General features: G+C 40.0%; 1 protein-coding gene across 1 annotated transcript in view; it reads left to right on the forward strand.

The window, feature by feature from the left end:
* Positions 1-3,171: 3,171 nt before the first annotated feature.
* Positions 3,172-16,022, forward strand: part of ELOVL6 (ELOVL fatty acid elongase 6) — a 58,107-nt gene continuing 45,256 nt past the window's right edge. The window contains exon 1 of the mRNA XM_063310323.1: positions 3,172-3,472. Within this exon, the coding sequence (XP_063166393.1) occupies positions 3,384-3,472 (89 nt within the window). The 5' untranslated portion in view covers positions 3,172-3,383. The remainder of the gene's footprint in view (positions 3,473-16,022) is intronic.

Raw genomic sequence — 16,022 nt, forward strand, 5'->3', positions numbered from 1 at the left:
GTTGAAATTGTATTGTAAATACTAAAATGCAAATACAAAATGAAAAGGAGTGTTTTAAAATAAGAAAACTTTTCTTCAAATATGATCCTAGAAGTAGCTTTGAAAGTGTTTTCAAACTTCTAAAAATTGCTAAGTTTATTTACATCTATTGGTAGAATGAAATAATTGTATGAGTGTTTGCTGAACTAAAAATAGTATTTTCCATTTTTCATGAAAGCAGTAGGAAGCTTCTAAAGAGGACAGCCATTATAACACTTTTTAAAATATAGGCCTATCACCTGATTTTTAAAAACCCTTAGGCTTTTATTACATTAAGCTGGGAGTTATGCAATTAAACACAAGGGAATTTGAACTCCTCAGTAAACACACACACACCTTTGTACTAATCTTTAGTGATTTAGTGGTCAGCCAACCTTATTTGCATTCTTGCATTAAGTTTAATTTTGGAAATCTATAATTCTCCTATGGATGACCTCGCACATGTGTTCAGAGCTGTCCGTGTTTCTGGAGAGAGCAAACTGAGTTGGGATGCATCTCAAACATTATCTACTTATAGTCCTCTATGAGTCCAAGGCTCTATGTGAGGGACAGAGCAGAATGCCACTTTACACATTATTTCCTTCATTCTGGCAAGACAATCAGAAGGATGTCATGGCCAAAGATATCAAAGACTGCCAGGAGATTCTAAAAAGGAACAGAATTCTTCCCATTTCTCCTACAACAACCAATCATGGTAATCAAGGATCAAGACAATAATTATTTAGTTCTGTTCTATTCTGTGTAGTCCCTTGTGCTCAATAATCTGAGTGGATAAGCAAGTACACAAGCAGGGAGTTTATGGCAGAAATTTACTTTCAGACACACTCTTTCTTCACTAGGGATCTTTAGCATACAGTAGCTCAGCTATTGCTGCAGTAGGCTACAGTTTTGTGAATAGCAACAATATGTTTTCCTGTCTCTCTTTCCCACGTCAGCTATCTAACAAAATGTATTCAGAGGGAGAATATTTTGAGAATGCTGATTGGCATTTGCTCCAGAAATGTATCAGTGATAATCAAGGCAAGGTTGCTTGCCTGAACACACCTTCTCAGATGGGTGGGAGGAGTCAGATAAAATTTAGGTCCTTTGGCTCTCTGACTGATGAAGCAGGAAAAACTGGTTATTCTCTGGAACTGGAAGAATTAGCAGAAGATTTTACAATACTGTATGGGCTGGGAACAAGATAGGTCAGGGCATTCTTCCACTGTGTGTAGGGACATATTGGTGAAGACTGACCTTAAGTACCCTAATCTCAAACCACTGAGCACCTTAAATATCAGCATCTTGAACTGGCCTTAGAAACTTACTATGTTCTCACATGATGTTTAAACATGTCAGGTAAAGTTCGGATGGCTACCTTCACACCACATACTATGTTTACTAGGTATTAGGCTTGCTTAATTTTTATTTACCTTAGCATGTTGTGTGAATAAAGACCACTTGGTTAGTTGATGATTCAGTGAATTGTACAGACCCCCCAACTGGATTAATTCAGTAATCACATTAAACAGGTTGGGTGAACATGGCCACTGTTCTAGTAATCAGTGCAGCTGGTGCAAATGTGAAGAGTTGAATGTTCATACTTTCTGGTATCTATTAACTTTTAGGTAGCTATGTTTTGAACCCCGCTGAACTGAATTTAAAGCTTGTTGCAATGGTCCAGTCAGGAGATAATTGTTGCAGTTCCGGTTTAGGACTACTACTAACACTAGATTGGGATTTCTTTTGCAGGTGTAATAGATTTACTGGAAGAGGCTGCTATAGTGCTCTGCAGTGATAATGAAAATGAGGACCAATAGGAACATCAGTGCCAGCTGATGCTGTAGTGATTCTAGTAGAGACCCCAAAGTCAAGGAGTAATCCTGGGTTATAACTAAAGAGGCAGAACACAGTAGGGACTATCTGGCAGGATATCTCTGCGATGTTATGTATCTGATTATAAGAAAATGTCTAAGTAGGAAGAAGCAATCAAGGTACTGTACAAGTCTATTTCTTGTCATCACTAATCTAGTCTGTAAGAAAGCTGGCAATGGCATGATAGGTATTGTAGGGCAGAAATCATCCCCTTTACAAAACACTGATTTAGTCAGACCACTAAACCACTCTAGATCACCAACCATATTGGTACACTACCAGCTGTTCAGCCAAGTGGAGTCCATTTGGTCCAGGCACTTGATGGGTCTCTCATCTTACCCTGGGTGCTGCTGTTAGGTGGAGAAACCAGATGTGAATGCATGTCCTGGAATGGAATAGTTTTAGGAAAAGAAGTGAAATAATGCCAGATGTTTAACTGAAATCCATGTATTCTTAAACTATGCTTTGTTTTAACTGCGGTTCTAAGCTATGGTGCCTGGGTTTGTGCCATATGCTAAGCCATAAACTATATCTAACAAACCACAATATTTGGGTTTACACATCAGGCTAAATCAACACTATATAAACTTATATAAACACTATATAAACTTATTATGACTTAGGATAATAAGTGATCCAATTATTCCTAAATACAGAGAATTTGTTTAAAGCATCCTAGGCTTTGTATTAGGATAAATTATTCACTACTCAGAAACAGTATGTTCCATTTGAATTCCATGATTCTTTACTAAAGTGTGCAGGATAAGCCCTTTCTTAAACATTGTTTACAGCAGCTGCTGATTGAAAGTAAGATGTACTCAGATAAAGTTTAGTGATTAGTTGGATTTTCATTTTCTTTTCATCTTCATTCCCTTGTAAGATTAGCTTGGTTATTGATCGTTATCACATCAGTTTCAAAAGTTTTTACAAAACAAAAGACAAAGCATAAAGCATTATTTTTAATCAGATCTATTTATTGTTTTTTTCCTGCGAGCCTTTCTTTCTTTAGTCTTTTATTACTCCTCTGATGAATATTCTACCAGCAAAGCCTTCAGAACATGGCAGGCAAACACGGGCATCTTACTCACCGAGGTTACCTACAAAAGACTGGCAATTTTCTTCGGACTGCTGCAAACTCCGAGTCCCGCCTTCTCAACGACGATCGGAGCGTTGCGAAAACTAACTTTCCGTTTAACAGGAATGAATGGAACTGGGAGGACTAAGGCGTGGTTGAGCATTAAGACCGCAGCGGCTCTCTTCCCGCCCAGGGTGGATTGCAGAGACGCGGAGATCTCCAGACACGAGAGGAGGCTGTAGGAAGAGGAGAAAAGCGATGCTACGACAAGCACACAGCTGAAAGGGAGAAAGACACCAGAAGAGGAGACACCTGGCGAGACGCTCCGAAAGAAAAGGGAAGCGAAACAGAGGTCTTTCGCGGACACGGTCCTTTCAGCCAGCCGTGGGGAAGCGTCCTCTTCAAGATCGGTCCAATGAACATGTCAGTGTTGACTTTGCAGGAATACGAATTTGAGAAGCAGTTCAACGAGAATGAAGCGATTCAATGGATGCAAGAAAACTGGTAAGCGATGAAGGCTCGCGCCGGATTGGCCGCTCCACGACTACAGAGCTGGTGCTTCCGCGGCGAGCAGTGCCCGTCTGCGTCTGGCGATCTCCATGGCACGGATTAGGAGAGCGGAGGGGAGGGCGACCGGGGGGCAGTAAAGCCGGGAGCCGAGGAGCGAGCGGGAGCAAAGGGTGAGCTCTGTGCTCGCGCGCCTCTGACGCCTGTGTGGATGGGTGCATTAGGGGGTGCCCTGCCGTGTGGGGTCCGCGGAGCGGGGAGGGGGGGAGGTCGTGCTTTTGCGTGACTGGCTCTAGTGTTCGGACCGAAGAGGAACATACCATTGTCGGGGAACATTCTCCTGGATGTTCCCCCGGTGCAAAATAAATTATATAATATAGGCTATATCCCCAAATGATGGATTAAATAGGCTTGCAGCTTCTTTCCGCCTTGGCTTTTCGTCGGGCCTTTGATCTTCCTCCGATATCACGCGGAGTATCTCTGTGTCCTCATCTTAAAACTCCTGTTGTACTTGCAGTCCACTTGCCTTCCCCTGCAACTGTTTCCGCCCCCAACCCCTTGGCGGGCATGTTTTATCTCCACCTACTTCTGTGGTATACGTGGAACTGATAGAACTGATTTATTTGGTGAAAATATAACGCGCTGGTGTGGAGGAGATGGATTGGGAGGACTTGCCGAGTGCCTGAAGCGCAAGAGGGCCGAGAAGTTGGAGAGTAGCGTTGCCCATCTTCCGTGCGTCCGTGAAGTTATCCATAGCAAAGGCGCACGTTATTCTCATACTTTGTGTCCTCCTGCCAGAGTGCTTTGTAAAGTTCTTTATTCTGCCGTAAGAATCCGCTGATTGTCTAAAATCGCGGAGTGCCTTTTGTTTTATTGTGATTCTTCCTCTCCTCGCCACCATATGACTTAGACAGAAACCTGTATGTCTTGGAATGACCTTGACTTAAGTATTATTCTTTTTAATGGGGCGCTCTGCTACCAGGCGCAGTGGCTGATACGCGCACCCCTCGATATTTCGGAAAGCTCGAAAATATACACCTGAGGACCTCAGGCTTAGTTTGATAACGCGGGTGGTTGATCGCTCCGGACCTCTCCTTCCTCTCAGCACATCCCTTACCACCCAGCAGCTAACAAGTACCTCCAGGTCTTGCTCAAGCCGGCTAGCAAGGCTCTGAATATGCGCGCGCGCCTTTCTCAAACAAACACATGCCCTGAATGGCGAATCAACGGTAGGCGGAGAAGGAGGTGCGCGCCGGGAGCTGCGTCTACGGAGCTTATTCCAAGCCGGGGTTCTATCCCTGAAACTTGTACGTTGATTTATCAGCGCATGTGCAGAGTGAGTTTCCTACACGGGAGGAAAGTGACTCAAGTCGCTGGCCGGTGCCAGCCTGAGGTCGAAGGGACAGCAAATCTCCGGGAAAGCCTCTGTAAAATGAAGAAAAGGACCTTCCGGGAGATTGAGCCTCAATATGTATAGTTTTAGAAATGAAGCGCTGTGGCTCAAAAGGAAGTGAAGAAGAGAGAGTCCCGACAGACGCGTGTCCCCTAGTCGTGGGTATCCGGGTTTTTTTGTTTTTTTTTTGGCGTGGCCTTATTCCCCACTGGGAGCTACAGGATGCCGCCATCCTTCGCTCAAGTGCCAGGACGCAGACTTACGCTCGCTTCCAGCCACTTGCCATCTGAGGCTTCCTCCCTTTAGCAGGCCCGCGCTGCTGCTTTGGCAGGTCTTGAATCCCGTTGGCCGAGCATCAGCCTCCACTCGGCGGTCGAGCAGGACCCTCCCTCCTCCCTTCCTCCCCAGCTCTGCAGCCTCGGCGGAAGGTCGGAATTGCCCCTTGGACCACTGAGGGCAGAGGGGCAATTTAAGGCGGCCTTCCCCAATGCAGCGGCTTCCCTCCCTCTCCACCAGAGCCACGTTGCCCTGCAGTTCACCTGAACAGAAAAGGCAGACAGCAAAACCTGGCCCAGAGTGTGAACTTGCACCTGGCCTACCGAAGGCTGCCAGCTGCCCCAGAAAAGAAAAGGATTGAAAGGCTTTTCTTGGCTTGTTTCTGTCCTTTCCTACTGGCTAGATTGGTGGTAATTGGCAAGGGTGGCTTTGGCACTGGACGTGGTCTGTTCATGATTACTCCCAGAGTGGAAGAGGCCAGTCCAGAAGAAACGCCAAGTCCCCCAATGTAAATAAAATGACCGCTTCAGTAGCAATCTCTGGTGATGATTCTCTGCTTGGATTCTGTGGACCTTTCCCCATCATGGAATTAAAAAGGGACTCATAGGCAAGGCGATTGACCAGGGTTCTGTACAGGAACTGGGCTGCGTTCTGCTTCAGGATTCTGCCTGTCTTGTCTGCCATTCCTCCACATCCAATTTTGGCACACACACCCCCACAAGTTAAAATTATATGAAACATGGTAAGATACTGTACAGGGAGACTGAGAAGTGGTTTGGTGTAGTGGTGAAGGCACCAGGCTAGAAACCAGGAGGCTGAACGTTCTAGTCCCACCTTAGGCTTGAAAGCCAGCTGAGTGACCTTGGGCCAATCTCTCTCTCTCAGCCCTAGGAGGAAGAGGGCAACAGCAAATCACTTTCTTGCCAAGAAAACAGCAGGGACTTGTCCAGGCACTCACCAGGAGTCAACACTGACTCAGAGCCCCCCCCCCCGCCTCCCCCCCCAAAAAACAGGAAAACACCCATCCTATATAACAGGTGAATTAAAACTATCTGCCTGAGGGAGAAGGAAATGCTTGAAACTGACAAGTACAGTACAGGAAACTGGTCAGTAAGCACAAATATGCCCTTTCTTTTTCTGTAATGAAATAAGGGAGGTTTGTCTCTTCTGCTTTGTTGGAAGCAGGTGTCAAAAACAGCATCATGGGAGATTGGTGAAACTGATGTTGTGAGGACAAGATCGTGGCATGGTTAAGTGCAAGTGAGGACAGCACCAGTGTGTTGAAAAAACAATTCCTTCTTTTCCAAAACTGCTTGCTTACATACATTTTTAGCTCTGCCCTAGCTGTCAATGTGATCATATGTTATAATAAGCCATACTAGATTTTGTTTGGCTTTGGCTTGGTATGTTGTGTGAACCCAACAACTGCAATTTATAAATCATGATTTATGGCTTAGTGCATTATGTAACCCAGGCAATAGCATTTCATTTAATAAATTATGATTAAAATCTGTTGACTATGATATGCAAACTTGGTTACGGTAACTTATATTTCCTTTTACTCTGCTCACAGTTTCACCAACTCCCCTTGTCCCAAAGTAATGGCCTGGTTTACACAATGTGCCAAGCTCAAGAACAAACTAAATTTAAAACTAAAAAGCTTAGCATAATAGATAAATGCGATGTCTAGTCTCTTGATGTGACCACACACTAGTCAAGTGTGTTGTGCAATGCTACCTTATATATAACGTAGATCTTTCAGTGAAGGAAAACCCTTGATTAAAATTCAATAACCCTGCAGAAGCTTGTGTCCTAATACACACTTTCATTTCTAAGATGTCACAAGACTTTCTGTTTTTTTTCTTCTTGGATTGCAGCTTATATCACGTTAACTAGTTAAACAGACTGTTGGGCTCCTCCCTCCTCTACATTCTTCTCCCACAAAGAACAGGAGAAAAGTTAATTTATCACTTTCTCCCAGCACTACAGCCCACAAGAGGAAAGAAGAAAGGTAACTCCTTCTCTCACACATACGTTTTAGAGTTTTTTCTGAAGAGAAGGAAATATTGAAATAAATATATGCTCCTCACTTTCGATTCTCCAAAAAATATGAATGCAGTAATAGTAACATGATGATTTAAAATGTGGGACAATTATAACATAAAAAGATTAAAAAGTAATTATGCTGGAGGATCAATTTATTTATTTATTTTATTTTATTTTTATCCCGCCTTTTTATAAATAACTCAAGGCTGTGAACATACCTAATCCTGAGAACCACACAAATTTTTGAAACCGCTTTTCTGTAATCTCAAATATACACAGGGCAAGTCTGCTTACTCAACTGCATGAAGGAAAGGACCTCAGAAGGTAGGGAGAGATCAGAGCTCGCAACAGTTTTCTATCTCCCTAAATCTTTATTTGCTTTCTGCTGATCCCACACACCCACACAGTTGTATGCACATTCTGGCATATTAGTTATCCTCAAACTGCTTTAATACTTAACCACATGTCAGCCCTACAACTTCCTGGAGGTAAGGGCTCTATTACTAAGTTTAATTATGTGATTAGGGGACAAGGATAACCTCTGTAAATGTGAAATGCATAAAAGATACTTCTGAGTTGAACTTTTTATTTTTTTGCCTTTAACTTCTATAAAAGGATAATCATGATTTTCCTAGTAAATCCATGCCAGGAAAACATCACCTTTTGATTATTGCCTGCAGATATTAAAGACCATTCCACATCCCACTGTCTGTAAAGGAGTGTTTTTCCCCAATAGAGTAAGTGCCTCTAGTGTGGACGTCTGGCTGTGACACAGATTTTAAGAGCCTTTCTCTTACCATTTTAAAACAGACATGGACTTTTTCCTGTGTGTGTATGCTACAGGGCTTGGGTATTTACAAATGGACCATTGTATAGTGGCTGGCAATGGTCATTCTTTGATGAAGAGCAAGCATATTTGTATACTGTATATTCTGAGAGACTTGAGCAGTTTACAACAGCAAATAAGTTCTGCCATAAAGTAGATCTGGGTTCCAGACCACCCAAGCAATTTCTGAAATATAAGCAGCTCTTAAAATAAGATTCCTCTACTGAAAAGCATGGTTTGGTTTCAGAAAATCTCAGTAGAAACATTTTTAGAAGAGACCTCTTATAAAAATGGCATTGATTTACCAGCCTGCATAAGGCAATGAACTGGAGTTCTGTGTTCCAATTTTATTTCACAAAAATGACTCTCTGTCATATGAAGGACTGAATGTTAATGCCTGGTCCAAAGTTACTAAGCACACTTCTGTGAGTGGGGGTGGGCCTGAACTTCAAACTCCTTGGTATCTTAATTTCTACTGCTTAATTACAATTGTATGCAATAACATTACTTTTTACTTTATATACAGTTTCATTATTTCTTAATGTTTCCCAATAGCAATAGAATAATTATTGCTGGCTAAACTTATCCCTGTCCAATTATCTTGGGGAACTGGGTTAAAAGATTATGTATGGGGACAGCCCAAACTATCGCTGATAGAGAAGTTCATTGCACCTTAGCTACTGAGCAATGTTTGCTCTATTGCAAAAAAAGTAATGAGTGATCATAGAAATATCAGTAAGAATGAAGGTGAAACAACTAAGTTCAATTTGCAAGGAATATATGGTACCAGTCAACGCGAGTATTTGTAGCTCAGGGTTGAACTGTGGAGTCCTTGGTGCTGAGCCTTGTTTTCTTGCAGACATTTCATTGCCAGACTAGGCAACATCTTCAGTGCACTGAAGGTGTTGCCTAGTCTGGCAATGAAATGTCTGCAAGAAAACAACAAGGCTTAGAGAGCACCAAGGACTCCACAGGAATATATGGCTCCTGCCTCTATTCCTTCAATATGAGGGTAAACTTACCTGAAAGATGACTCATTTCTTAATATTTCTGGAATGCTCCGTAAAAATGTGAAATACAGAATATGGTGCTGTGTGTTAATAAGAAACCACAGCCATAATTATAAAATCCCTTGAGTATCCTAATTTGTTGCACAATTTTACCTGCTGGGTATCTTATACAGTAATGTTCATCACTTGCTGTTTAGTCTCATACAGGAATTCAACTTAACTGTGTTGTTTCACTGCAGCATTATATATTAGATAACTACATGCTGGTGTCATATTCGTAAGAATGTGTATTTTGTGAATGGATCCCAGTAAAATGCCACCTCAAATTTAATTGTATATTGTTTCAGGAAACTCTGGAGAAGGTTACTGAATTCTTTGAATGTACTTATCTAGAACATGTGGATGTTGGCTCACGTAGATTATTGGTCCCCAATCTTACCTGTAATGAGTTGGCAGTGGATCTCTTTAAATACCTTTAAAGGTATTTAAACCTTTCTTGAGAGACCCAGTTTGGTGCAGTGGTTAAGGCATCAGGCTAGAAACTGGGAGACCGTGAGTTCTAGTCCTGCCTTAGGAACAAAGCCAGCTGGGTGACCTTGTGCCAGTCACTTCCTCTCAGCCCTAGGAAGGAGGCAATGGCAAACCACTTCTAAAAACCTTGCCAAGAAAACTGCAGGGGCGTGTCTAGGCAGTCTCTGAGAATCAGAAATGATTGATTTTTTTTTTTTTTAAAAACCTTTCTTTGTTCTACCTGGACTATAACTGGGTTTTCAATAAAACTCATGTGCTTTCTCATAAATTACAGCATTTCCAATAAAAAAAGCCTGCTTCTTTACAGAAGATCCTCAGCTTGTTGATTTTAGAGATCCTCTTAGATGTGTTTAGATTTTTGTTGTTGTTTTGTTAAGATGTATAGCAGATAAGGATGACTTCTGTGCTTTTACAGATACTTCCTTTTTTACTAAGTCTCCCCACTCTCATTACAATGAAAAGGCATACAAATATAAGCCTGTACATATTTGTTTCAAGGTAAGCATTACAGAACATGGTAGATCTAAGAGTCAATAGGCATAATAAACGTAATAAATAAATAAATATATGCTGGTCTATGACTGTAATAAAGATTTGAGAGAAAGAAAGAAAGAAAGAAAGAAAGAAAGAAAGAAAGAAAGAAAGAAAGAAAGAAAGTTCAGTACGGTTATTATAAACATTTTCTCCTAGGCTGGATTGTCAATTTCTGAAAGGACAGTTTCAAGCTGCCAGTTGCTCATTTCAGAACTGCAGTATAGTAAGAGGCATCAACTGAAAAAAGATACTGAATAAGAAAGGGAGCTACTGACTCATCTTAAAAACTTTTTCTTTCCAGCCTTTACACAGCTACATTTATATCTTGATGATGCATTAAAAAAAATTCCCCAAACTAATGTCACAACATCTGAGCAACATTTATTCTTGGGATTCAAACATCCATTGATACATCTATTACATCCTTTCCCTTTCTAGAAACACACAACATACTTATTCTTCTTCCATTTGTTTCATTCTTTCATCTACGCCTTTGCAACTTACTTGTCTTGCATTCCAAGGTTCAGTCTTCCACATGCCATGGTTGTCATCAAATGGGTCTATCAATATTGATTTGTTATAGCTTTGGTCAGTCAAGACTTTCACATAATGCCTTTTACTAATATAGACTAGATTAGAGAGCTAGTTGGTGCAGTGGTTAAGGCATCAGGCTAGAAATTGGGAGACTGTGAGTTCTAGTCCCACCTTAGGCCCAGAGCCAGCTGGGTGACCTTGGGCCAGTTCCTCTCTCTCAGCCCTAGGAAGGAGGCAATGGCAAACCACTTCTGAAAAACCTTGCCAAGAAAACTGCAGGGACTTGTCCGGGACATGACTGAATGGATTAAAAAAAAAAGACTAGATTACTAATCAAATTCTTTCTTGTGTCACATGCTGCATTCCCTTGTAATTATAGAGGCAGTGCTGGTCACTTTGGGTATAATTTGGCCAATATTGCCACAAGCAGAACCAAAATCAAGTTTATCCCAAGCATGCTCACATCATACTGTGTATCTCTAATGCAGAGACTTCCTTGTAAGCCAACAAACTGTTACTCACATTCTACCTGCTTGGAAGTACATGCAATATATTGATACACACTCAGTTGTGATTACTAATATATACCACGCTCTGCCCAACAATCTCAAAGTAGGGTTTTCTCTTTCTCCCTTCTTTCCTCTGTCTATCTTTTTCTCATACACATACTTTATCCTTCAAATGGTGTGATATAGATAAGGGGGAAAAGATATGACTGTCCTAAATAATCCAGTGAGCATCATAGGTGAGGCTAGGTATTAATTTAGTACATTCTAATCAAGTCTTGCAAGCAAGCCCACAAAAATACTGGGCTGAGTGTTTTTTTGTAATAGATTTTGGGAGCTGATAAAGGAGAGATGGGGAATTGAATTTCTATGCGGCTTCATTTCTACGCTGAATGAGTAGAAGAGAAATGTCTTTCAGCTAGGCAGCTTATTCACATGTATTGACTCTCATGCACTCCCTTTTCACCTGTAACTAGCAGGTGAGTGCTTAGATAGCTGGGATTCTTTTTAAGAATGATACATTTAACTTTAGTTCGTTCTATAATAATTCTGTATCTATAACAGAAGATTTGAACAGTATGAGAAATATTTTTCAATTTTTTAAAAGCAAAATATATTTAGAATATTATATTTAAGCAAAGATACAACACTGTTGTTGCTATACCTTCATTTGGAAATGCAGTTTGTATCACCAATTTAATGTCAGTAGATGGCTTTGCTTGGCGATGAAAGGCTTTTCATTTCATCTTTCATAGCCAAGCAAAGCCATCTACTTACATTTAATTGTGTTGTGACTATTGGTATGGTTATGACTTTAAAATGCAGAAGATATTTTAAGATGTAGCAGATTTATATAACTTTTGTAACAGTTACAACTGCTGGGTAACACTACTGAGTTTTATGAATTGTCATCTGTTATCAGTAGAAACTCAGTAAGAGGAAGCAACTATGCAAGTTTTGATTAAAATTGTGCTTCTAGTTAATCAAGTGGCAGATTAAATAATCTCTTCTCTTCCTCCTCCCCCCATTTCTCTCAACTTCTTACAAAAATTATTAGGGGCTGATTCATATTTGTAAAAGTATTTCTCCATATTCATACTTACAAAGAAAATCCCTGTTCTAAAATTATATTATCTGTAATATTTATATGATCATCTAAACACAAAATAAATCCCCATTCAGGACGTTGTTTTTACTTATATGAAAATTAATGCGTAAGTAATAAAATAAAATCAGATTTTATTTTACAGCCAAAAGGCCCCAAAAAGTAATAATATCAGGGTTTTTTTTAAAGTAAACTGTAATGGACAGAGCCATTTATATGTATACAAGCATTACAAGCATTAACTTTTAGGGAATTCTTTCTTACTAGCTTAATCTGCCATGTATGTTTTAGAAGACTGGGGGCATATTTGTCCAAGGGTTTTTTTGTGTTATCTGTGCCTTTTGTGAGGTGCACATCATGACTATGAAATTTAGTGGCACACATTCTTTTCAGGCTTGCTTGCTTACCTCTATTTATATTTTCATTTAGGGACCATTTGTTAAGCTTTCTTAAGGAACCTAAGATACTATTGGGTTTTCTAGAATTCAAAAATCACAGGCTGAGTACCTTGTGATTGGATGTACAGGTATATTCTGATGGGAAATTTTTGAAGTCTCAAAATCTGTCAATTTGTATTTGGTGGTTTTTCATTTTTCCAATCTGGAACTTAGTTTGTCTAATTGCTTTATCATGTTCAAAGTTTTGTTTAAACTTTCATTTCTTAATATGCATTTTTTTTGTATGCAAGAATGCCTAGCGTATACCTTTTCCACATGTTTTAGTACTAAGAAGCATTTTTTAAACTGGTCAACATTAACACATACATATTTGTGCACTATTTGTTAAGATGTACATTTCTGTGCACATTTTTCACTTGGTAAATTGCACTGCAACATTCAAAACTAAAAGTGAACTTCAAGGGATAAATATGTTTCTTTCTGCATATTGGTTAAAAGTGCAAAATTAGCTAAATGAATTTCTCTCCTCAAAGTCTACAGAAGCGCTTCTTAGACCATGACCTTTGGAACATTAGTGGTCTGGAAAGGTCCATTGTGGGGTCTAGGGCAGCCTCCCACCATTCACTGCCAGTCAACTAGTTTGCAAAAATGGATCAATGGCCAGAAATGATTTCAATGAACTGTACAAGTGATCATTTAAGTAGCAATATAAGTACTAGAATTCAGAAAACTGACAGTAATGAATAGGTCTCAAGAGAAGTTACTGACTGCCAGTCCACATGTGCTGTACTAAGCAGAACTGTAATTTCACACAAACAATCCCAAAAGAAAAGTGTGAAATAGAAAATACAGCAATCTCCAGTATACACAAGAATGGGATCCCATTCTGCTAAGTTTCGCTCAGATTTCTATTAAAACCCTCCTGGGCAGCAAAATGGGGCTACGAGATGTTATTATTATGGCATGGGATACATAAAGTAATGCAAGTGATATATATTTAATTTTAATTAATTCTTTGGTATAACGTTTCGTTTAAAAGGGCCTTTAAAAATGGAGGCAATGGGTAAGAATATACAAATGCAAATATACAGTAATCATTACCTTATTTACTGCAAAACATGAACTCCCATGCTCTTAAAGGCAAAACTATATAGAGCTATCCCTGCATTTTTAAAATATTTATTTAAAGGTGTACAATTGCAGAAAGTTAGGTAAATACTGGTCTGGGGAAATGTAACTTGATTTCAGACATAGTATTTCTTACTGTTGGAGAAATTGGGTGCAACCAAAGACTTCCAGTGTTGTATGGCTGCTTTATGCTGGAATTAGAAGCAAGTTACTAGATGCTGAAATATTAAGCTTGAAATATACTCAAATGTATCATTTGCTTCTCTTGAGCAGGAAAGCTATCTCAACTTTGATTGGGCAACTCCTTTTCTGGCTTGGAATATTCTGGTTGGCTCCTTGTTGTGAAATTTGCTGAAATCCCCAGATTTTAAACTCTTGGCACAATCCTAAATTTTACCTTTACCAACTGCTTACATTTCAGCCCTGACAAAGCATAATAATAATGTAGAGAAAAATTAATAAAATTAGATTCTCCTAATCTGGTTCCTTCCAGAGGTATTAGAATACTATTCCCACATTCCCAGTTTACACAGGAGATCACAATGGGAAAGGATCAGGTTCTGGAAAGCTGGGAAAGATTATAAATCTGAGTCCCCCTCTTCTCCCACAGGAATTGCCTGCTCAGAAAGGGTGGAATGACTGTAAAATAGAGCCCCTATTCCCAGTCCTCACCGGCAGCCCAGAAGGATACCATCATTGATAGTACTGAAGGCTGTTGAGAGGTCTAAAAGGACCAGGAAAGGTGCATTCTCTCCATCCAAGTCTCAATGAAAGTTTTTGGATCAGTTTCCACCTCCCTGATTATTTGTTGTGTTGTTTGGGGCTAGTAAGAGGTGGTAGTCAAAACTTCTGGAGGCCACCTGGGCTTCTTGCTACATTTTAGTGCTATTCCAATGGGAATCCATTGGTTAAAAAAGATGCAGGAGAAAAATATTGTATGAGGGGGAAAGAAGGTTACTCCCATCACAATTCCTACTATGCCAGCAGTTACATAAAAGTGAGGAAATGTATGAGGCATAGGGGTGTCTACTTCAGTCCCACCCTAAGTGTAGCCCCCAGTAGATTACTCTTAAGTGAATGTGACTCTGCAAAAAAAGGTTGTCTACCACTGATTTAAGAACATTTAAGAAATGGTTTGCCTAATCCTCACATCACAACCTTTGCAAAATACAGGGTTTGCACAGCAGCAGAGATTGAAAGGAAGATCCCACAGAGATTACAAAAGTAGTAGTTATTTTGGCAGGTAAGAATTGCAAGCTGAGTATTGCATAACAGGAGAGTAAATAGCTCATAGACTTAAACTTGCAATATGATACTGTCCTAGGTTTTCCAGTCTGAGTTTCAAATTCTTTTTGTTGACTTGGAATAAAATCTCTTATTTCAAATGTACAGAAAAAGCCCTCATTTTTTTTACACATTCTTTAATTAAATAGTCAGAGCAGCAAACTCTTCTAGAATATTGTTTCAGTGGCAAAAGAGCTGTATGGTTTACCAGAACGTGTTTTAAAATCACGCCACTGATCCAATATTTCATTCAGCTACACAAAGCTTGTATAGTTTAAAACTGACACAGTCCACATTGGCTGTGACTATGAAGCAGTTCAAAAAGCTGTGGTTCCAAACTTGCAGCTGCAGATTGGGTGTTGTAATTAAAAGAAAAAAAGATGAAGAATACTCCACCAAGCATGCAGCAACACCCCACTTCCTCTTTGCCTTGATTTGCATAGGCTGCAGGGCTCACAGCAGTGAAAGACAGTTACCGTCCTTGTAAGGGCTCAGCCAACAGTATTCACCTTCTGATGTCTGCTGATGGAGAACACACCAATAGGAAATGGGGAGGGTTGTGCTGACTGTTAGAGAACGTAATGTTAATACCATTAGAAGAGCTGGCGTTTTGTTTAGGGGGTTGGGGTTTCTGTGTGTGTAAAGTGCCATCAAAACCTTCTTTTCTTGGAACCACACAGAATACATCACAGCATGACCTCTGCCAAGTCGTCTTTTTTTTTTTAAGCTTCCTTGCAGAGTGGTCTTTTTCTGATGGTTCTGAGAAAGACTTTAGTTTTATGCTTTGCACAAAATTAGAGGGACTGTGAACAAAACTTTTTAAGCATGCATGTGTTTTAAGTAAATAAACCACGGAGCATCTTTTCCAGAAAAGGCTATTTCATAGTGTCATCAAAAAGATGTTGCTTTTAAGTTCCTCAAATCTTTATTTCAGCTGAATGTAATATTGAATACACATACATGATAATGTTAGGGG

Source organism: Candoia aspera, chromosome 8 (genome assembly GCF_035149785.1).
Source record: "Candoia aspera isolate rCanAsp1 chromosome 8, rCanAsp1.hap2, whole genome shotgun sequence".
In the NCBI taxonomy this organism is placed as follows: Eukaryota; Metazoa; Chordata; class Lepidosauria; order Squamata; family Boidae; genus Candoia; species Candoia aspera.